This window comes from Anas platyrhynchos, chromosome 1, assembly GCF_047663525.1.
Source record: "Anas platyrhynchos isolate ZD024472 breed Pekin duck chromosome 1, IASCAAS_PekinDuck_T2T, whole genome shotgun sequence".
Classification (NCBI taxonomy): Eukaryota; Metazoa; Chordata; class Aves; order Anseriformes; family Anatidae; genus Anas; species Anas platyrhynchos.
Window position 1 is genome coordinate 59,557,736 of NC_092587.1, and position 24,083 is coordinate 59,581,818.

Sequence of the window (24,083 nt, forward strand, 5' to 3'; positions counted from 1 at the left end):
GGCTCCTCCCCCCCCCCCCGCGCGCGCGGCCGGCGGGGCGGGGCGGGGCGGGCGCGCCCCCGCGCGGAGGCGGGCGGCGCGGGGCGCGCGCAGGTGGCGGGGCGGCCTGCGGCGGGGGCGCGCTCCGGGAGAGCTGCGGGCGGGCGGGGGCCGCCTCCCACCCGGATGCACCCGGGAGGAGGAGGAGGAGGAGGAGGAGGAAGAGCCGCGATGACCTGACGCCGCGCCATGGAGCGGACGCCGCGCTTGGCCGCGGCGCTGCCCGCCCTGCTGCCGCTGCTGCTCGCCGTGCCGGCGCTGCGGGGCTCGCCCGCCGCAGGTGAGGGGGGAACAAAGCCGGGGATAAGATGGGGGGGACACGGGAACGTGGCAGGTGCGGGGGGGGCCGCCCCGCCGCTAACAATGCCCGCCCGGCGCGGGGGGACGCGCATTGTTCGCCGCCGCCGCGCGGGGACGCGCGCACACGCGCGCCGCCGATGCCGTGCGGGAGGACCCCGGGGCGTGGGGGGCCGCCCCGCACCGCCGGGGGTCGGCGGCCCCTTTTGTTGTTGCTTTGTCCCCCCCCCCAGTGCCCGCTGCTCGGCCGCGGTGGGGCAGGGGGCTTGGCCCCCGAGGGGCTTCGTCCTGCGTCCCCGGGTGGCTCTGAGCGCGGGCACGCTGCTGCTGCCAGGGTGGGTGTCCCTTAGGTGGGTACCAGGGACCAACCAGACCCCCGTACCCACACCTAAATATCTGTGAGACCCCGCGCTAACCGTGCCATGGATGGTGACCCACCGCAGAAAGCAGCCCACTATGAGGGGAAGGCAGCACCTGGGGCTGCGGGGCATGGGCTGGATGCAGCGTGCAAGTTGGTGACCCGTAGGTATCTCCAGGAGGCTCTTTGGACCCGAAAGCTGCACTCAGAGACACAGCGGTGGCAAAGGGGCACGCTCCTAAGGTTGGCGCTTGCTTGGTTTTTGTGCCTGCTGGAGGTTAGTGGCATCGCCAGGCTGCCTCTTCCCTAGGGTTTCGTAGTAGGTCGCTGGAGGCTTTTGTTTAATTGTTCGCCTGATGCTGAACGGGTCTTGGAAGTTCTGTGACCGAAGTGGCGGTGGATCCCTGTAAACTTGCGTGAATGCCGTGTGTGCTTGTGTAACTCCGAAGCAGCGGTGGGGATGTGATGTAACGCAGCCAGCGCTTGGGCTGCTGGAAGGGAGCGCGCCGAGACAATGGATGTCCCCCAGAGCCGTGCTCTCCTCCTTGGGCTAGGGCAGGAGCCGTCGAGCTGTTCTGATTTGTGAGCCCTCCGCTTTCTCTTTTTCCACGGGACATGCAATCACACATGATGAATTCTAGCACATTAACACCAAACTTGCCTTTCACAGGATGCTTTTCATAGATGTGTTAGAGATGGTCCATTGATCACACAGAGTTAAAGACCTCAGGTTGCAGAGAACAAATATGTTCTGTTCCTTTCTCAGTTGGGATGAAATGTTTATGGAAAGCATGGCAGGAGTCTGATTTGGCTGTGTAGGGCCCATCATCTTCACAAAATCAGGGCACAACCTGCATCCTAGCCTTTTCGTTAGCCTTGGAAAGTTTTGATGGCATAGCGGCGGTATGAGGGGTAAGTGATGTGTGCTGGTCAACAGGCTTACAACTCCCTGAGCGTGTCCTTTCGGTGCAGCTCACTTGCTACTCGATGCCATTTGGTCTTTTAACCAGTTCGGTAACAGAGCAAGCCCCTGCAGCTTAGAGTTACGCAGAAGAGGCACACAACAGAAGAGTGAAATGGCTATTAAGGACGCTTGCTTGCCATTGAAAGAGCAAAGTGAGCATCGGTACTTAAGGAAATTAAGTAATAAATCAAGTTGGATTTTGGAATGCCTGATCCAGCTCCCACTGAAGTCACATGTTGCTGAATCAGGGCTTCAGCTCCCACAATTAAGCAGATGGTGAGCTCTGAGTATGCAGATAGGCTGCCAGTGTGCTGAAGGCAGGTACGTACGTACTCGAGCACCTTGTTGAACTAGGGCTTTGGGCAGGCTCTGCAGATGTCTTACCGCTCAGCCTGGGCTGTGTTTCTCCCTTTTTGTGTCATTGCACAATCTCTAACTCCAGCACTGACGATCAGGAGGATCTATCTCGCTTTGCTGTGCTGTTTTCTGTGGGAGAGAGGGGAGCGGCGTGCCAGACTCTAAAAAGTCTCCGCCGAGGTTTCCTCAGACACTGAAGGACTGAAGACAGGTTGCGGAGGTCAGGCAAGGAATCGGATATAACTGCCTCGTGGGACAGTTGCAGGATACTGTTTGCTCAACTTAATTGCATGAGGGTGTCACAGATGCTTGAGCTGGCACCGTGTCTCTAGTGGCCGGTTGAGCTTGTCAAGCTTACTTCCAGTTCATTTTCGCGGCAGACCCATATGGCTGGAGGATTCCCTTTAAGCCTGCTGTCTGTGCCGTGCTTGCTTTATTTATGTCAGCCTTGTGTCTACAAGCTACGCTTGTAGCCTTGCCAGGGGAAATGTGTGTTTTGTTTGCATGTTCTTTCAAGGAGTCAGAATGCTAAACAAGCCAGTGGACAGTGCAGCTTTTTGTGCGGTGGCGTCTGCTTTGTGAGTGGCAGTTCATTGCTGCGGAGCGAGGTCTTAGGTTTCTCAGGCAGGCTTGGTTACTTGAAAAAGAGCACGCTTCTAACAAAGTAGGCTTTAACAGCTGTGACCTACCTGCTGTAATAGATTTTGGGCGCTGGACACATCAAAGAGCAGCGCTTCTTGCTGCAGCACAGATCTCTTCTGAGACATGTTGGGAAGGTGGTGGCTGCGGTAGGGGCAGACTGACAGCCCAAATCGTGTTTCCCAATTCATGACAAGTGTGTTTGCAGGGGGAGCTACTTGGGGGAGAAGTGAAGCAGAACAGGCTTCTTAATAACACAGTCCCACTTTGGCTGTGGGAACCATGGCTTTCCTTCATTTGAAAGTAGCTCTGTTTATGGGTGATGTCCTGAAACACCAGTGTGCCTCCAGCCTTGCCCGTTGTGGTGTGCAGCATGAATAACGCTAATTGCGTAAGAGTTGTTACGGGTGATGTCCTTAGCTGCTCGGTGTGTCTCCAGCCTTGACCAGAGTGGCATACGGGATGAACAACACTAATTGCGTGAGAGTTATTAACCCAGTGTGGCGTGGGAACCTCTCTGTTAGTATAAAAAAAAATAAAATCCTGTGGAAGTAGCACAAGTTGTCTTTTTAATTTTGTCTTGGAGCCCCAAAGTCAAGTCACGTGGTAGTATTATGAACAATGCAGGCTTAATTTCTTTTATTTCTGGTGAGTGCAGAAGAATCATGCTCTCATGGCATCCTTACCAGTGCGGTGGCTTCTGCACTCTGCAGTTGCATGATACGATGTCATTGTATCCCTTCGCATGCACATGAGCTCAGCAACAAATGTGATTAACAATTTCCCACTCCCCATTTGTGCTGTGTTTTCAGCTGTTGATGGATGTTATTGGAGACGTCTGTTTTGGAAGGCTGAGGGAAAGCCTTCCATAAGAGCAGTGGATTAGCGGTGTCTTCTTTCCAGTACATGAGAGAGGAAGAGATACAACTGGCCACCAGCACGCACATCACTGATTACATGAGCGTAATTGTATGTGCAATGCACAGAATAAATACTGTGAAATGGTGGGCTGGGCTGACTGTGCTAGCTCTTGCTAAAGCCATAAGTTGTTGTAAGATGTTTGTAAGAAGTATTACTGTTTTGCTGCACATTGGAGAACAGACTTAGCAATTCCAATCAAACTTGCTATAAATTATGCATTTTGCTATGGGCTGAAGTTGTTCTTGTTTTTTTTTTCCCCAAAATGTCAGTTGAAAGAGTTCGGCTACTTCTGATGTTGAGGCAAGAAGAAAACAATAGTTTCTGCTTTGAGTTCTGCCAGCTTCTTTTCTGCACAACTTTAATACCCTTATGCTTTGGAGCATGCAGTTAAACTTTGGCATACTGTGATGGCTCTGAAGGGGATGTTTTCTCTGTTGCTGCTTTGAAAGTGATTTTTTTCAAAAGCTTGTAACAACTAAATTTAGGCATGCATTGCTGCAGAAGAAATGATGCTTTTTTTTTTTTTTTAATGCCAAAATTCAGGTATATCCTATTCTGTGGGGAACTTGAACATCTGGCGCAGTGTTGTGAGGGGGTGTGTGTGTCATTGTTGTGCCAGACCCAAGGGGGGAAAAAGGAGAGATGGCTTTTGGAAGGAGCCTTTGTGGTATTTAGATAAGCAGTAGTTGTAAGAGAAGGATCTCTGGATCTTCTTTGGTCTGTCTTTCTGGTGGTTGGGATGTGTGTAGGAGCCTGGGAGGTGTGGGAGTAGGAGCGGAGGAGAGACTGGAGTTGGCAGATCAAGAAGGTTGGGGGGGGCTGGAGTGGGAAACAGGTCTGTGTATGAAGGAAATTGCAACACAGAAGTTCTTCCTGGAAGGAACAATCAGTGCAACCTGGTGATGGGGTGATTAAGCTGGGAAACAGATCAACTTGGCTTAAAAAAAGGAGAAAAACAAACTGCTCCAAAAGTGGCAAGTGGTATTGAAAGGAGTCACAAGTAGTGAAGATACAGGATTGGGACAAAAGTGGAAGAGATGTAGCTGAAGGCATCAGTCTTGAAATTGAGGTACAGAGGAGCGTGTGCTCGCTGCTCTGGGACACTTTTGCAAGAATTTGGCAGAGAACCTAAGACTTCAGAGAGTTTAGCTTTCCTCTTCTCAGCCAGGAGCGTGATAGTCTGCTACTCCTTGAATCTTTAATGATAGTGCATCTGTCACCCTGTGACAGAATTGTTTTAAAAACTGGAAAACTTCCTACACAGAGTTGTAGCAGCCTGTAAAGTCTGCAGAGGCAAAAATCAGTGTTGGGAATACTGCAGCAACAATAGCCTGTGCAATTTTAAACTTCTTCTGTACCTATAACTTATGGGCACAGTAATCCCATGGTTATGAAGTGCACATCCATATAGGTAAGATAGCTATCTCCACACCTGCATACAAATATCTGTACGTGCAGACAATACCCTCATCATGTTCAATGTACAAAACTGATCCTGCTTTGGGGAGAAGTGGGTGTTGGATAGCAAATGAAGTTTTCTCTAAGACTCTTGCTGCTCTTGCAGCAGATGTCTGAAGGTGTGGAATGAATGAAGTGGAGGCAACAGGGAAGTTGTTTGAGACGTGTACTTTTTTTTTTTTTTTTTTTTCCTTTTTGAATAAGGGTCCCACTGTTAATGTAGGGAAATGCTGTCCTAGACTGTTGACCTGCGTTGCTGTTGCAGAGCTCCAGTGTGACGTGAGCAAGTTGCTTAAAGCAAGCTTCCCGCAGGTGGTCACTAGCTGTGTGTTCCTCATTTACTGGACGTGAGACCTGTGGGATCTGTGTTGCAGAAATGCTGAGCGCTCGCAGCTGCAAAAGAAGTCAAGGGGAGCTGGTGTTGAATAGATGCCGTGGGTGTAATATTAAATATTCATTAATGCTCTCAGTCTGGCACTCAGAATTTGACCTTTTCTAAAATTTCCTAGAAATACTTTGAAATTCAGACAAGAAATGACTATGAGAGGTTCAGATGCAATAACAGTGAGCACAACAGCAACGTTCATCAGGAAGGCAAAGACTTTTGTCTTCAGAACAATAAAGATCCCGTGGATGATAAACCAGTCTGCCCAACGGGGTTTCTCAGAGAGCTATTTTAAGGAATGCTTCTTGCAATCAAAATAAAGCAACAGGTGCTGGTATTTATTGACATTTACTGCATTAAAGCATTTTTTAGTGTGAGTTGACGAGCTGTATAGGCTGGAAGAACTATGATGTATTAAAGCGTAGTAGGATTTTGATTATTTTAAATCAAATCTTAAAGAAAAAAAATCATGGTTGCTGATACTTGTTGCTCAGTTTAAGATTTTAGCGGTTCCAGCTTACATCACCTACCTCCTTCTGTTTCATGCATGAACTGTTTTCTAATCCTTTTTGCCCTCTTCCATTCCCCTGTCTGATTTAGAGAGGCTTCCCTTCTATGAATTTCCTGCGTATAATTTTGATTTGGTTTTAGCCATCTGGTCAGAGCAGTGTGTCTGGTCTTGCGGTATGAAATAGAGGTAAGAGGCCAAAATTGACATTAATCATTACCACCGAGTAGAGGGTGGAGTGAATGCTGGAAACAGTGAAGGAAGAGCCTGAAAATCCAGATACTTTAATTACTGAAAACTACACAACAGTATCACACTGAAGGGGCTAAAGTCCGGGATGGCTGTAGGGTGAGAATGTAGGATGAGGAGCAGGCTGTACAGCAGGTCTGCAGGAGGGGATGTGGTGCTGCTGGTGGATCCCCAGCAGATTGTGATTCAGCAGGATGACAGAGGTGCTAGACTGTGGGAACACACAGGCTATGGTCTGAAGCGTGCTCTCGTTAGCTTGTGTTAGTCGCTCTTCTGTCTCTTGCTGGCATGCCAGGGAGATGTTGGCTGTCGGAGGATCAGGTTGGGGCAACACGGGGCTGCCTGGGCTGGAACAAAAAATAGGTGGGAAGGGCTGTGTTAAATATATAAAAGATGGACACAAAGGCAAGTGTAACAAACAGTGCTTTATGACTGTGCTGTATGAGAAAAGGAGCAAAAGACAGATGTGGCAGTGAAGATGTGGGTTTTCTAACACTTGGCCTTCTAACAGTGGGGATAAAACCCTGAAATACACAGTTTGGAGCAGTAACATAAACTGTTCTTGCAGTTCCAGCAATGGATTAAATAATGACAACAGAAGTGGATTGCACCAGTGATTCCACTGTGGTGTAGAAGGATGGATTAGATGGCCTCCTGAAATATTCTGCAGCTGTTTTTGCGAGATCCTACAAATAATACCTGCAGATATGTGATGGTATCTGTTCATTGCTGAAGGCTGGTCTGCTGTTCACGTGAAGAAATGACCCGTGGTCATATAGTTAAGTACTGTGTCATAATGTTTATGCAGAGAAAAGCTGAATCAAGTTTTCAGAGAAAAGCTGAATCAAGTTTTCATAGGCAGCCTTAGTTATGACACCTTTGAGCTTTTGAATTACTGGTTTTAGGTCTAACAGTTTTGTGAAGTTTCCTTTTTGTACCTACAGCAACGAATATTTTTGCAATCCTTATTACTAAGGGTAGTCATTGTGGCAAGGAAAAAAATAGAGGTGAGTTTATCTTTTGTGTGCCGCATTTATCGTATGCAGTGTATGTTTTATGAAAACAGTAGTAAAAAATAAAACATTTAACAAGGGGCAATATTAACAGAAAATAATAGGTGTAAGTGAATCCCAGTTTCTGAAGGGCCATTAACATCTCTATTTCTCATTTTTTAATTTTGACTGAGAGGGCAGGTACAAGTAAATGGTGCGGTTGTGATTCTGCGTCTTTGAGCTTTATTCACCAACTGAATTGTTAGTAGCTATGTATCTAATAAGTAGGATGGGAAGAGATGAGAGGCGGTATTTGTGCTCAAAGCACTTTCTTTGTGTTCCCATGAAATTTCCCAGTTGAGCAAGCTGGGAACTTGTTCACTTGGTACAAAAAATAGGATTTCTCCTTGTCTGTAGGGAAGGGAGAGATTCTGGACAGATGAGTGGGAAACTGTCAGGAGCCTGTTCAACACACTTGAGAACTGTAAATGCACCTGAAAATAAATGGCCACGTCTTTTCCTTAAGCAGTATTGATACACTTTGCAATTTTGGTTCCAGGTTATTTTTAATTCAAACCTTTTGGGACTGCATTTCCTATTGAACACTTTCATACCAAATAAGAAAATCGAACTGGTATCACTTAGTACATGAGAAGGAGGGTCTGCATTTGTTTGCTTCCCTGCCAAAAATGTATGGAACTAGTTTGTAGATGCCCTCTCCGTAAAAGTTTTCCTCACCTACTGGCAATTGTTTGATACGGCAAAGACTGTTTGCTCCCCTTCCAGCTGGGTGTAAACCAGATTAGACACTGAGTCTGTCCCACCTTTTTCTGTGGTTTGTAATTCTGTTGTAAACGAACTCCACCACATGTGTGCGGATTTTAGGGAGCACTGCCCTCAACCACAAAGCTATGAGGCGTGATTTAGCTCAGTGTTATTTCAAAACAAAGCTCCAAGTATTTATGTAGCAGATCCTCTGGGTTAACACCAGGTTACTTTCCAAATAGAAGGAAGATGGTTGTGTCAGCTGGACATGTCCTGGTTAGGTAACTTTCCTAGTGGATGCCTGTGCTTAGAGCTGGAGCTAGTGCTGAACTGGGACTAACTTGTGTGATAAATTGGGATAGAAATTGCATGTCACAGAACAAAATCCTGATCTAGATCAGAAGTCTGGTTTGAAGATGGTTTCAATTAGGAGCTGTCAGTGACCTTACTTCCTGTCCTTATGTTGAAAGATGAAACAGATTTGGGCTTCCAGCCATTGACGTTCAGTTTTTTTAAAAGACGTAATTTGTTCCACTCTGGACAACCCCCCCTTAAAAAAAAAAAAGTTTCCTTTGTCTTTCCTAAGTGCATGTGCTTTTTATAGTAACTTAGTAGGAAAGAAAATACATATAAATCATCATAATCAACTTCTCGTCATGAAATATTTTATCCAGTCTTAGTACAAGCACAGAAGTTCAAAGAAAATAAATTGCATTTGTCTGTTTACTTTGTTTGCTTCTGTGAGCAGTTACTTTGCAGCTTCTACCACAGCCAGGTTCTTCAAGCTGTAAAAATTGTCGGAAGGATTAGGATAGCTGAGGAATGCAAAATGAATGTAAATCCATTTTGCTTCTTTTTAAATTGACTGGATTCCAAGTAGACAGTGTCACTTGAAAGTATAATCTTCTTAAAATCCTGGGAGCCTTAGAAACTAACGTAGAAACAAAACTGAACACAGTTTCTGTGCTGCAGTATTAATTCTTATGAATCCTTAGTATTTACTACTCCTGTTTACTTTCTGCAAATGTCATTATTGAGGTCAGGTGGAGATACTTCTAGAAATCTTACTGCTAAAGAGATTCTTTCAGATTTCATGAAAATAACTTTTTTTTTTTTTTTTTTTTTTTGCATTTCCCGAATGAGCCAAAGCATGCTGCTTGTGTGTGAGATTTCATTAGCAGTTTAGGGTGGCTGCATTATGTTATATTTGGAAGTAAAATGCATCCTTGAGGAACAGAATGCAACCTTCAGTTGTATCATGTTCGGTGTGAACATCTGTGTCACTTAGATAAGATACTTCGGAAATGTTGTGCGTTAGTTTGCCTTACTCCTAAATAGTACAAACCTTAGAGGTCAAATTGAAAACTTGTGCACTTGGTGCTAAGTAACTTTCTAGATATTTTTAAAAGCAGAAAAGTGTACTTCCGAATGCAGGTGCAAGAGTTAATGTGCTTTAGGAAGACAAATGTTTTGATTTGAGTGAATGCTTCAGCTCCTATTTCCGTTTTTTAATTTTGAGATATGCTGCTTTTAGTTCTGGGGGAGTGGTGAGAACCAATGAGGATTGTGTGTGTAGAATGCAAGTAATGAACTAATTAAAATGATAGCTGTTGGAATTCTTCTGGGTGTTTAAGATCAGTCCTTCTGGATTGAGTTATTTGAAGGGCGTAGGTGAAAAGCACAAGTCATATTAAACATAGTTTGTCCTAAGCAGTCGAAGCAACTATCCAAAGCAGCAGGTGTTCATGTAGAATGCACACAGAAGCTCAGGCATCCAGGACTGGTAAAGCACTTGTACATGGGGTTTTCTTTGTATTTTCTTGTTCTTTAATTCTTGGGAGATGAGGGAAGACTTCAATTGAGACGGTCGTCAACCTTTTATATATTCTTTAATCATGAAAATAAATGGTTTGTGATTTTGCTGTGTGAACTCTCTAAAAAATTACTTGGGACCTCTGCTGCAGGTTGTTTTCCTGTTGTGCTCATCTTTTAAGCTACGTCATCCAGTGATCTGATACCAGTCTAATACTGTAATGCCTACATCATGTGTTTCTTTCCTTGCAATGTGAAGGAGCGTTAACATAGTCTGACACAAAGAAAGAATTTGAATAGTGGGCAATGGGATGTTTATAACCTGTAGTACTTTTACTACAGGTTGTAGGATGTTGATAAGCTGTAGTATTTTTATCCGGCTAGTTTTGGAATAGTTCTTATCTGGACATTTTTAAGGTCATGAATTCATTGATGCTTCCTTCCCAAGTTGTTGCTGCAGATGTGAGAAAACTAACATCACTGCATCCTTTCTAAATTCTGGGATTGGATTCCTTGCTGCTTCAAATAAGTTGGATGAAGCTGTTAAGTCAAAGGAATAACTTTATCCTGTGTTTGCAGGTCAAAAGAGCATTTAAATTGCAGCTCAGTTATTGCTAAAGTATTGAAATATGTTCTGTTTGAAACCTATGTATTCAGAAAGAATACACTTGCTTCTTTTTTTTTTTTGGCTTCTTGCTTTTATGAAAGAATACCTGACAAATCAAAATGGATGGGTTATGTTACACTAGTGAAATCCTGTATGTATTATGATTAAACTCCTGTTTGTTGTCTTTTGGGGGAACATTTTTTCTCACTGTGCAGGATTTTGTTCGTGCATCAGTGTATTTAAGAAGATGAAATAGAACATGGTAAGGATAAGACTTTTTTCATTAAACACTTGTGCTCACAGCAATTATTCGGTGGCTGTGTATTTGCTTTAGTAGTTTGGCTTGAGATTATGTAGCCTGACAGTCCTATCAGTAGCCTCTTTTCCATGCAAAAAATGTTCCAGACCTCCACATAGCATTCACTGTTGGTGCTTATGGAAAATGACAAATTTCTAAACAAAAATCCTGCTTTAGTAATTGGGCTGTTTGTGAAGCGATCCATTTCTATTTTAAATTAGTAAACCCACCAGATTTTCCTCTGTTTTTACACATTATAGTAGGTATTAAGTATATCAAGTCAGAAAATGCAACAATAATAGAGTAAAAAGCTGCTCAGCCTCACTTCATGGCAGTGTTTTATGTTGTTTGCCTGGAGTGTTGAATTGTTGTAATACCTAACCATTCAAATAGAGGCACGAGACCAAGAGGTTTCACTTCACAAATACGTTAACTTTTATTTTCTTTTGTCCAGTATATTAGCCTTTAAACCGTTTTCTTCCATTTTTTTTCTATCTTGAAGAAAATCGTTTATGGCATTTTTTCATTTTTTTTTTTTTTTTTTTTTTTTTTTTTTTACAAATGTATCAATATTCCTTCCCTACTTTCCCCAAAGTACATCTTATTTTCTTCCCATAAATTCTGTTGTCTTTGTCTCAGTCGCTGTCTTGGAGCGAACATCACAGGGTGTTCCATCTTGCCTTCTACTGAAAAAACAGGGGGAAAAAAGTAATAATTCCAGCTTTTGTTGGTTTTATGCTCTGTGTACTTCTTCCAAGCTCTTAAGGAGGAGAGTAGAACTCATTAGACATGGGTGGGGAAGGGAAGACTTGGAAAAAGAGAGAGGAGGAAGAAAGGAGCGCTGTCTCTTGCCAGACACGAATGATTTTCCCTCTTGAGAAGCTGTGGTTCTGTGTTATTATACCATGCAGAGGAAAATCCAATTTAAGATGTTGCCGTTAATTCTCTTAGCTTGTCATTTCAGCTCTTTGGATGTGCTGTGTTTTTAAAACAGAACTTCATTGGAATATTTTTAGTGTTTTGTTTTTCTTTCTCCCCTGTAAATGGGATAGTTCTCAAAACCCTATGTGGAGCAGAGTCATGCAAGCAACTGAAAAGGCACCTCCGGAGACAGAAATGAGCATCTGGGCACGTAAGAGAGGGTCAGGAACCTTCTAAAGCACAGCTGCCACTGGCAGAATGGCACCTCAGCTCTACCTAACTCCAAAAGTAATTTGTTAAGGAGCAACTGCATTAGAACTTGTTTGCTTTTAAATAGCCCCTGCTTTTGGGAAACTTTCATTTTGTCACCAACTCCTTCTGCATTTCAACACAATCACTTACTAGTAATTTTTATAGGACTGTGTTGCTTTTTGTGGTTGTTTCATCTTGGAAGGAAAGTGGATCTCTGTGTTTTTAAGTAGTTGTTTCAACTCTGAGAGTACAGAGTTATTTTTTTTTTTAAAGAAATATGGTATGAATGATTGAGTTAAAATGTCTTCTTGGTCCTTTGTCATATTATGCATAGAAAGTTCAAGCTCCATAATTCATCTAGATAATGAATTTTCACCCTGCCTGGTGGCCCTTGGCCTCCTCAGGGGCTCTGTGGGGCTGGGGCACCAGCTTAGCCAAAAAATTGCATTTTTGGTGCTCTCACATCTCCGTGTGCTATATGCAGTAGAAAAACACGTTGTATGGACCTTGGATGTAGGTACGTCCATGTGCCTGTGCAGGTCAGGCCCTTACTATAAGCGTATGCCAGTCTAGCAAGCCATGCTGGCCTGCAAGGCCAATGTCTCAGGTCTTAGTTCAGCAAACAGTGGTGTCCAGGAAAATGTTGGGAGTTCAGGTTTGTGTAGTACATGTCAGCACCTGCCTGCAACCAGCTTATGAAGTTTCTGTGATCTGCCGTGCTGCCTACCTGCTGGGGAGTTGCTGCCGCTTACAGTGAGCGAGATTCCAGTCCGTGGGCTTCAGCATTAACTAGGTAGTGAAAACGTTTGTTTTCTTGCCCGACTGAACATTACCATGTGTGAGACACGGTTTGAAAATGCTGTTTGTCAGTACTGAAGACAGAATATTTTGTAGTGAGCACATTCATCAATTCCAGCGGAGTTTTCCAAAGTTATTTTTTGAGTGTGAACTTGCTGGCTGCTGGTGCTGCTGGCAGTTTTCCTGTTAGCAGAAGAGTTAAACGAACAATGTAGGGCCTGTTTTATTGCCTTCCAGAGCATAAGAACCAGCAGAGGAATCAACAGACAGCATGGTAGCCCGTCAGTGTCACTCAGCCCTGTTTGGGGGATGCTGAGCAGAGGCAAACAAATTCATTTTACACTAGAAGATGCAGGAGTCTTCCCAAATGCTGTGGTGGTGTGAAGGATCAGGAGCAGAACAGAATACTGAAATATTTTTGGAAAAAAAAATATACAAGCCAGCGTGTTTCTTATTACAAAGTAAATGGGTACATTTTTATTTTTGTTTTGGTAAATTTTTAAAAGCCAAATTATACTGAACTCAGTGTTATTCCTCTGTCTGTTGTCTTAATGATGGAACAGTATCTTGGGGAGAAGAAGTCTCATCATAGAGAAGCTAATAAAAATCAGTCATTTGAGGCTGTGCATGTTGCAGGTCACTTTGAGAGACTGTTTTTCTAGTCTTGTATAGAGCTGGAAGTATCACCCGTGTGGTTTCTTTAATTATGATTTAAGTATCATGTGGATGTGAAGCATTAAAAATTCTAAAACATCTCTGGGGTGGAATATAGAAAAAATATCTGAACGCAGCTAATCAATGTGACAGTACTCGGTGGTACTTAAAATGTGGGATGACTTTTTGCAGGAATGAATTCTCATTGAAAAACATGTTTCCCAATAGATCCCTCCATAATAGTGTAAAAGTTTTAGACCTTTTGTGTCTTTACATTGTTAGCTGCAGTAGTGAATTTTGGCATTGCCACAAGGGACTGATGCAGGAAAAACTTGCACAAGTATGTATTTCAATAAGATCTTATTCAGACTTAAGTTCATTCACACTGTTAGTTTACCTGGGTTCTACCATAATTATTTGAAAATCAACAATAGGTGTATTTCTCCATCTAGTCCTGTCTGGCAGCACAGTGGTCTTCGAGATACTGAGAGAAATGGACATGCGAAGATCTTCCATGATGCTGACTGCAACAGTCTCAGGCTCTAATTAGGCTTGATTTATACAAACCAGATTTGGGACTGACAAGTTCTCAATTTCCTAATCTCTTGCAGGGAAAGGAGGGGGAAAAAAAAAAAAAGAGCCCAGCAGGCTCACGGCCTTTAAATCATGCACTGTCACTGTACAAATCTGAATTTGCTGACTTTTTAAAGAAAACTACAGGTATTGGAATGCCAGGTTTCATTAGTTTTTCATATTAAAAAAATAAATATAGAAAATCACAAATATATATATATCCATATATATGGATGTTTTAGATGGACTTTACTAGTACCTCCACTACAGAAAACACCTCCTACGCTCTTCGCTGTGAAGTGATGCTCTACTGAGTATTCACACTTTCATCTACTCATTTTTTCTTTGCTCCTGCATGTTCTTCTAGCTGTGCTATGGGAATATTGGTATGTGACTTGCATCTCAGAAAGATGTAAGTACTTGTGTGAAAGTTTATGCCTCTCTGTAAGGAAACTGTGCAATGAGGTTGATACAGTGAACTGCATTTCATCAATTACTCTGTTTTCTGTAGAGCAGGCATGAAACTAAAGATGTTTGAGATTTCTCAGGCAAGAATTAGGTATGACTGATAGAAAAATAGTATCATTATCTTATCCTTCTGTAAATGTGTTTCCACCAAACTTGAGTCATGCATATAGGTGCTGATCTTTCAGGCAGAGAAACATAATTCCTCTCCATATCACCAGCTTATGGCACCCACAAGATCAAATGTTAGCATATTAATAGCATTTGATAACCAGTGACTACTTTTTAGAGGCTTAGCATCCTAGGGGCATAAGTTTTGCTCAGTTAAATGCAAAAGTGTTTACTTCACTTTATATATGCTGACGTTTATGATAAGATTAACATTCCAGGCGCCGTAATTTACCTGTGAAATGCTTGAAATGACACAATCTTCATTCTTAGCCAACTGAAAGCTTTTGGAAATTGTCTTTCGTGCAAAGGTCTAGTCTATTATAGTGAACTTGATCTTTCTCTTGGTGATTACATCTGTTTCTTGTATGTCGTTTCTTAGAAATGAAATCAAAGTTTGCTTTTTGAAGGAGTGGTGGGGGATGGGAGATGGGAGAATGTTGTTAAAATGCTCTGCTTTTGTAAACCTAGAGCAGAACGGGGTAAGAGGGAAAGGGGAGGAGAGGAAATGAGACTTGGTTGATTGGCTTAACATACTAGAGGAGAAGTGGACCATGCTTGAATCTTGGCATTACAGTGGGGTCAAGAATAGTAAGCATATTTAGTGGTAGTTTGGGGGATTTTAGGTCTCTAATAACAAAGGAAGGAGGACTTTTTCCCTTTAAATCCGTAGTTAATTGATTTCATTCCTGAACAGACTAAAATGGTGTGGGAGAAAGGGAAGAAATTTCATGCAGGTGTTTGGCACTATCATATTTCATATTTGTCATGAGAAACAAGTGTTAATATGTTTAATGAAAGCTAACACACATACTTTTCACTTACTAAGACTGGGGTTTGTATAATATGGAAAGTGTTGCTGAGCATATACTCTTTTTCTTCTCCTGTGGGGAGAGGATCATTCAGTTTTTAGATTTTAACTTTTACGCTTCTATTATTTTTTTTAAACCAGCTTTATGAACCACCTATTTAACATTCAGGTTGTAACCTCTCATTTTATGGTTATAGAAAGGCCTACTACTGCAGTTTCACCAGATACTGCATATACATTTTACTTGTAGATTAATCCTTAGGTAGCATTAATAATCTTACAGGCGGTATTCTGCGCAGTGATTTGAATGGCATTATTACAATTTTGTTATGATCTGTCACCAAACAAACAAACAAACCAAAACAAAAACAGACCAATGCATAATAAATATACCGTACTACTTGGTGAACTTGAGGTGTTCAGGGTGTGCTAAATGTGCCAGTGATGGTGCATTGTCTGACAGGGTGAAAGAGATGTGAAGTGACTTTCTGAATTGCAGACATGTTGTTGGGAATTGGGAGTAATGTGCCTGTGGGAGCTGAGTTATTAAAAGTGTACACCGCGAAGGTATCTGTTGTGATTAGGTATCTGCTTTAGATTAAAAAACTAATTAAACTCATTTGTTTAAAGATGCCCTAGAACAGGCACTAATACAGTGTACTGGATTTTGTTCATTAATATGAAGCTTCCGACCAAAATTCTATTTAACATTTACTTATTTATTACAAATTAAGCTTAGAGGGTAAGGTGATTCATCTAGGTGTAAGAGTGACAGCTGTGTTGGTATCATTGTAAAAACTACTGTGGAAAACTGACTTTGGGCAGCAGGAAGATGCATCAGGAAGAGGAAGAGTTTGCTGTGCTCGCTGTGTAGTTGCGGCTGGGAATCATTAAATGTATGAATGAAAGCAGAGATGCTTTTTTAACTATGTAGTGTTTGTTGTCAGGCACCTACCATTCAGGAAGGATATTGTCCAGTTGGGGGTGGTTCAGAAAGCATCCCACTCTGAAACTTTGGAAAATACGCTTCCAGGTGAAAATGTCAAAAACCAGTGTAATTAACACGTTCTAGAAACAGCGGAGGTGTGACTTGATTCTTGTCTGCGTTATGGAAAATACAAATTCTGTAGTGGAAGGGCCTTTGGGCCAGGTAAGAGTGAATTCTGCTAAGTGGAAGTAGACACAGGCACCAGTCTATGAGTTTCATATAAGATTTTTAACAGTGAAGAGTAACTAACTGTAGAACAACTTAAAAACAGTCTGAATTCCCATGGAGAGGCAAGGGAAGGGGAAAAAATCACAGGGTTAACTACTCTGCTGCATATACAGTTCCCCAGAAACGTGTGCTGTTACAAGTAATGGAGCTCTGGAAATAAAATTAGGAGAGGACCAGAGAAAGAGTTACAGAGACATCTTTCTTCCCCTACTGACTCCATTATGCCAAAGGTTTAACCTGCTTGGAATATTGGGCTGTATGATATAATTATTTTCTTGGTGTGCGCATCATGCCAAAGCTCAGATGGCACTGGCCACTATTACTTGTGATGGGGCTCCTCTCAAGCACGTTTTGCACACTGGCAGCTGTTGGTAGCGTGCAAGGAGTTAGTGAAGCAGCTGGAGTTAAACTGACACTTGGGTAGCAATGGAAACTTCTTAATAATTCAGTGCAGTGCTGTAGAAGCTGATATCCACAGCCATGTTAGAGGTTCTTGCTTACTTCCTTGCTACGTTAGCAATTTAACTGGAACACTTTTTTATTTCAAATTGTGATGGGAGAGAGAGAGATGGACAGCAATACCTCAGCAGTTGTGTTTGTGCAGTTTCTGGCTGTGACCTTTAAGGGCTGCTCTCCGCTGAGTGAAATGCAGGCACAGATTTTTGCCCATGTTATTCCAAGGAGATGCTATCGGTCTTGTACCTGCTGTGGTGAAGATGGCATTGCCTGAACTGGACCCATTGGGCTGAGCTCCCTTACTGTTGGCTAGCTGAACTGGTTTGTTTGTTCACTTGCTTTTTCCCTTGAATTTCTACCCCGTTCAGAAATGCTGGTTGGATATCTTGCTCTACAAGCTCTATGCGGCAGAGCTATTAATCTTTTTTACTTGTAGGTGCTTAATAGCCAGTAAAACTTGCTGATAGGTTTTTCCCTTCTGGATTTCCTTCTGTGGATGTTTTAGAACCAATATATGGCCTCCCCAGGAAACTGTGAAGTAAAGATTGAAAATCTTGCCATAATGACACCTGAGGGCTCCTCAGGATGTTTATACCTGGCTCCAAGCTCAGTGCAGCGTTTGACCAAGAAAAGCAATGGGTGGGGAAAAAGACTGTCTGAAGGGAAATAAGGTAACTATTTCATGGCTTTTTCTAACTTAAATTGTTTGTGTGGTTTTTTTTTTTCTTTTTTATTTATTTTATTGATGATGCCCTTTATTTTACTCACAGTTGGCAGAAAATGTGGAAACCCTGTAAGAATCTGCGAAGTGGGTGGAGAAAGATGTCTGATGGTGTGATGGAACAGGGCTGTGCTCTGAGAGCTTAGAGGAGGAAAAGACAGACTTGAAAAGGGCATGGCAGATAAAGGTGCAACTAGAACAAAAAGAGCAGCAAAAGAGAACGAAACAAAAATATGGTCTTCAAAAAGAGCATGTTTAGGGAACCATCCTCCTTTACACTGAAGTCAATGAAAGTCTCCAGTGCTGTACGTAGTTATGTATTTCAGTAACATTATTCAAAAGCTCAATTCCCAACATCAAAATACTTTAATGTGCATTGATCTGCCTGACAAAAAGACTGATGTGAACAACTGCCAGTGTAGAAGAAACCAAGACAAGTCATGATCCCCTAGATTTCTCCTGAAATGAAAGACAGATAACTTGATTGTCAGTTAGAACTGATGATGGATCTTTAAAGGTATGCTTTGCAACTGTCACTTAAACTTTTTTGTGCCTTTTTTGTTAAGTGAGGGCTGTAACTCCTGTTGCAATATGTCACAAAGAACAGCATGTTCTGCAGTCATGCAAATTCATGGAGTATGTATCAAACCATATAAAGGTTCACCGTGTTGAAATGACTGATGGCACTGTCATGGAAGTTGTGGGACAAGTTTTCCAGTGAGTGTTTAGGTAAAACACATCACCAAGTGTTCTCAGACCTTGCTTGATCACATGAGGGGAAAGGTAACATCCACCAATCAACTGCAAACTTCTTAAAGTAAGGTAGTGATTTCAGTTTGTTCTGGGATTTTATATTCCTGTGATTTTAAAGGATCAAAATAATTTCAGCAAATAGGTCTTGGAGGAGGAGATGTTATGCCAGCAGAACTTTGATTCCACATATTGAGAATCAAAGGAAATTGCCATAGTGGACAGTTTAAAAAAAAAACAAAAACAAACCTGTTTTGATAATGAACCTAAAAACCTTTGTTTGGCACTGTTTTGTGGGCCTTACCCACATTGCAGATAATGAAATATATTTCTGCTCTGTTCCTCTGTCTGCTGTTCTGCAGCAAAGGTTCCTTTAGCCCTGTGGTTACTTGGAGCTAAGGAAACTGTGCAAGCTCCTAGTAGACATTTCAGTCATGACTTAGTTCTTCTAGCTTCCCACAACTGAATGCAGTGTGAATGTAGCATTTTCTGGGTATTTGTCCGTTTGTTTAATCTATTTATGCTCTATGAAATCCGTCAACCCATGGCAGTGAGATCCGTGATTGAATCGTGTTTAGTTGGGGGGGAAGTTAGCTCTTCTAAAATGTATGCTGGTCAACTTCTGATTTTTTTAAAAACCCTTTATTTTGAGATACCATAACTGCTTTTTAAACTCATTGTGTCTCTCCCACTCATGACTTCAGAAAGCTCATTCTCAGTCTTGCCTTGGTTGCCTTTCCTCCGTTCTGAAGAGTTTTGTAAGGGAGCCTGTCTGTGCTTGTGCTTCATCCTTAATCTTCCCTGTGACACCTCAATTTTGCTTTTGTTTTTGGGGGAGTGGTGGTTATAACTGCATGCAGCATTTAAGATGAGATCACATGTTATGCCACGCTATAGGCAAACTATTTCTGTGTTTGGTCCCTATAGCTTTCTTTCCCAGTGACCTTTTAGTATTTTGTTTTGTCTCATTAATTTCTGCTGAGCACTGAGTTGACATTTGGAAATCATAGGGGATGATACTTCACAATCTCTTCTCCGGCATCGTGGTAGCTAATTTAAAGCTTATCGTTTTTGTAGTTGTAGTTGTTTTTTCTCTTTTCTATACTTCATATCTATCAATCTTGAATGTCACCTAATACATCATGGTGGAAGCCCCTGCCTGGTGTCAGGAAAGCCTTCGACTGCACTTCAACATTGGTTTTTAGTTACAACTGCTCTGAATCACTGTTGGCAAACGCTGTCAACTCATTGACCTCTTTTTTCCTGACCAAATTTAGAGGATGTTAAGCAATAGACCTGCACCCACCTCTGCTGTAAATCTTTTTTAATTCTAAACCTTTTAATTCATTCCTACTGACAGATTAAGAAAAAAGGTTGAATATAAGTAGATGAATTTAAGTTGTGTTTAGGAGCCTAGTTGAAAGCTTTGAAAATCCACTTAAATTGTTTCAGGTGGGTTAGCAGTGTGTACACACTGCTCCTCACAGGGCCATCACTGACATGCAAGCTGTGACTTACTTCTGCAGAGATTATTCGGGGACCTCTGAGATTACAACTCCATTAACTTTTTCACAGATCAGTGTGTTTAGTCTATCTGTACAAGGGAATGAGGTAGCAGGTCCAAGATAGAAATGCCGGTTGATTACGGGGAACTCAATGTTTTGGGAGGCTTATGCTGTTGTCTGCTGCCAGTAACACCCAACTCCACGAAAAGGTTATGTGTTAGTGCGGTTGTATTTAGGGAAGAGGGTGAAAGTGTTTGTAGTGACACATCTCATGAGATCTATCTTTAAAGTGCCTGGCTGCTTTCAATGGAAGGGAAGGTTCTCTTGTCCTTTTAGCTTTCTTGGGGATTAGCAACCATTTACAAATGTTGTATTTCTTGATTTGGTCCGTACTGTACATATTCACATTCAGGTTGTGAACAATCAGAGTTACTCGTACTGCTGGGTAAGACCTGTATGAATGAAATTGTTTTAGTTGCTCTGTGAGCACGTGTGTGTGCATCCATGAAACCAAGGAGAACTGAAGAAGCGTTGTTTAGTATACCAGTTGTCAGGAGGCTGAGTGGAATCTAGTAGAAATGACTGAGAAGTAGCTGTGTCTTTAACTACTGTGTCTTTGTGAGCTCAGGGTGGTCTGTAGCTGTTTTTCTCATGTTTCTCTGATCTAAATATTTATCACTGAATTTAAGAATCGCATGGGAGTGTGTAAGTATTGCATGAAGCATGTCACACTTTTCTCAGGCTGATCTTAAGCCAAACACCCATATGCACTTGTTTATATATACATGTATGTATACAATATCCATAAATACATTATACCTATTAAAAATACAGTTACACAGGCATTTTGGTAGTATAAATGCTTGACGTGAAGTAGTAAAAACCTGGAAAGAAATTTGTCAGTTAGAAACCTGTTTTGAGACCTGTGAATTTAAGATCCCACAATATAAGAAGCTGTGTCTAGTGAAAACTACTGTGTCTTGGCCATGCAGCTTAAAATCAACCAGTATGTAACTGTTTAGCAGTTCTCCAGTCCATTCTTCAGCTGCTGAGCTGATGTGGTTCCTCAGATTGCCTGAACTGGTGGGTATTTGCTTAAGGTCATTCTCTTAAAAATATTTTTGATAATCTTCTGCAACTTTGGAGTAGACACGTAGTCTAGGAAACATGCTTTTTCTTAGATTTGTAGCATATATGCATGTGTAACGCCCACACCTTGCTGAGTGATGCTGTGTAGGAATTTTCAGGGAGAGGAATCTGGAAGGAATGATACCATGATTTATATAGTGTATTTCAGAATGATATCCACAGCAGTATTACATGCATTAGGTTAGAGGTTGGACTCGATGATCTTGAGGTCTCTTCCAACCTAGAAATTCTGTGATTCTGTGATTATTCTTGGTTATACATGGCTTCCCCATGCTATTGTGATACTGCTTATGCGTAGTTGAAGTTAGCAAATAAAAGATGTGGTACCTGGGAAGGTTAGGTGCAGGAGGGAAGGCAAATAAATTCCAAATATACTGTGTCCAAGCAGCTAGAGAAGATGTGCCAGAGATAAAGACAGTATGCAAAGTATTTTTAAACTTTGAACGCTGTTATAAACAACTTAATCCTGAAGGAACCAGAGAGGTTGCTCAAAAATAGTTATATTGTCATTTACAAAGCCACGTATCGTAAACTTGGTGGTCACCTTCATTTATTCTTGCCTATTAACAGAAGGAGTGGGAGGGCAGTATAAATGGTAGCTGTCCCTTCTCTTAAAATCCACAGAGGGAGTTTATGTTTTAGGACATATAATTTCCTTACAAACCATACACAGCATCCCAAGTGATGTTTATAATGCTTAGAGAGATGACAGCAGGCTGATAAGCCACGCTGCTGTGTAAGAAAGGCTTTTATTTTAGCCAGGGCCTTTAAATTATGTTTGACCACGTAGTTTGTGGGTTGATACAGCAGAGTGAACTAAAATTGGTAGTCTGCTGTTTTCTTTGGAGGGACTTGATGAAATAAAAACTCTCCCTTGAGGTTTCTGTTCTTCTTGCCACGTTTGCTAATTGAGAAGACTTTTTTGGGGGGATGCCAGGCAAATGGCTTTTCCCATGAGGTCTGTTTACTTCCTGCTGGCTCACTCGTGTTGTTGAGAAGTGGTTGTGTAAGGTGCCTGTACTTACAGCCCTGAATTCTGAAGCATCTGTTTGAACTGGAGAGAAATTATCATGGAAAAGCTTCTTTATATTTGCATGATTAAAAAAAAATAAATAAAAATAAGTAATGACTTGGCTTTACCGCTTAATGTTGCGTCTTTGGCGTGTCTCTTAAATCTCTTAAATTTTACCTGGTAAAATGTGTAGAAGCTTTTGCATCACTGTGACCACTATTGTTTCTCTTATAAGTAATGAGGTGTGTTATCCCATACAGGAATGGCTGGTGTATTGGTATATTATCAGCATCTGTGCAATTCTGATCCTTATTGGTATCAGTAAGTGGGTAATATATGTTTCCAGAGCATTTACAGCTTACCTGTAAGGATCCCAACTACAGATAAGCACCTCTTCTATAGTATTCCTAAATCTGCTAACACTTCCGAAAAGTGACAAGTGGATTTCAGACCCTTCAGTCCTTCAACAGCGAGAAGAGGATCTTTTCAACACTTCATTTAAAGCTGTGTGCTTAGTGTTAAGTTTTGTGTAGGGATACTACATACATGAAAATGTGTGCTGCTTCTAGAAGCTTGTCTTATTTCAGCTGGGACATTGATAATGGAGTAAGGCGGTTTGGTGTGGAAAGCACTTGACACATTGAGTTCATTGCAGAAGTTTCCTTGTAGTACACTGACAATTTTTTCCTGAAAATCATCTGCCTATTGAACATGATTTTAATTGCAAATTTGGGTATTTTTTCAGTATCTCAGCATTTGTGTACAGTGTTTCAGGAGACCTGTCTGTATAAAACTCAAATTTTAGTTTTTGGCAACTGATGTAATGCACAGAGAAAACAGTGATCCAGACAATGTCCTCAAACTTTCAGAGCTATTCTGTTGTTCTCTCTTCAAGACCTTGCTCATACAGAGTTGTGAACTGTGTCAAAGAATATAATCCATTTACCAGAAGGAAGATTAATTGAGTAGTACAGCTTGTCATTATTTTTCCAGTTTCCACATAGCAACCAAATGGAGCTTTCAAATTCTGGTGTGTGAAGACAGTGCCTGAAGATATTTTTCCCGTGTGTCCTGGCTGCCTGAAGTAAGAGGGACATTAGGTCACAGTACCTATTTAAGCCACATATCTGAAGTTCTTAATTGTGTGGAGCTGTCAGTAACGCAGTGAAAATTTCCATAGGTTGTTGGTAGGAATGATAGATACTGGCAGAATGGCAGTCCATCACTTTGGAAATAAAAAAAAATAGTGCAGTGCTGGTCACCACTCTCGTTCACGGATCCATTTGTTATTAGTGGAAAAGTCAACATATATAGTGGGTAGAACAACAACTACTCCTCTATACTTTCTATTTGAATGAGACTTTTTTTTTTTTTGAGTTTTATGTGTAATTTTTTTTTTTTTAAGTAACATGGCTGTGTTGGCCCTCCTCTCTTCATTTGGGTGAAACCAAATGCTGTAGTTTTCAAAGGTAGCAGGTAGCAGTTGATATTTTTTTAAAAAGAAAAAAAATGCGTGAACGATAAAAATCAGAACCGATAAAAATGTTTATATTCTTGTAAGCTATACGCACTTCCGTATTTTTTTTTTAAATCTTAAACTCATGTTCTCTTCCCTTCTTCCTATCCCCCAATTAACTCTGTAATTACTTACTTATGAAGAAGAAACTTGTCAAGCATGGCCTTCCTTAGATGAAAGGTCCCTTAAAAAATATTTTTAATTGTCTATTTGAGTCTAGGGTGCTGAGAAACTTCCATTTCGTTCAAGTCTGATGAATTCTTATAACTGCCAAGCAGGTGTCTTGCACCATAAAAATGTTCCCATGTTTTATGATGAAAATGCTTAGCAGCAGAAAGGTATCATGCTGGGATCTCTTTGAGCATCCTTGGGTGCATCCTACTGCAACAGAATTGAAATACTAAGGTTAATTTTCCGTTGCTGTTGATGGACCTCTTGTCATCTCAGCTGTGGATGATTTCACAGGC

The 24,083-nt window shown here is 41.7% G+C and overlaps 1 protein-coding gene across 4 annotated transcripts in view; it reads left to right on the plus strand.

Moving 5' to 3' along the window:
- The first annotated feature begins 48 nt into the window (after positions 1–48).
- Positions 49–24,083, plus strand: part of KIAA1549 (KIAA1549 ortholog) — a 138,033-nt gene continuing 113,998 nt past the window's right edge. For 2 of the 4 annotated variants that reach the window (XM_072038779.1, XM_072038783.1), the window contains exon 1: positions 49–319. In XM_072038779.1, the coding sequence (XP_071894880.1) occupies positions 229–319 (91 nt within the window). In that variant the 5' untranslated portion in view covers positions 49–228. The remainder of the gene's footprint in view (positions 320–24,083) is intronic. The other 2 variants (XM_072038775.1, XM_027449068.3) reach the window with 1 other exon arrangement.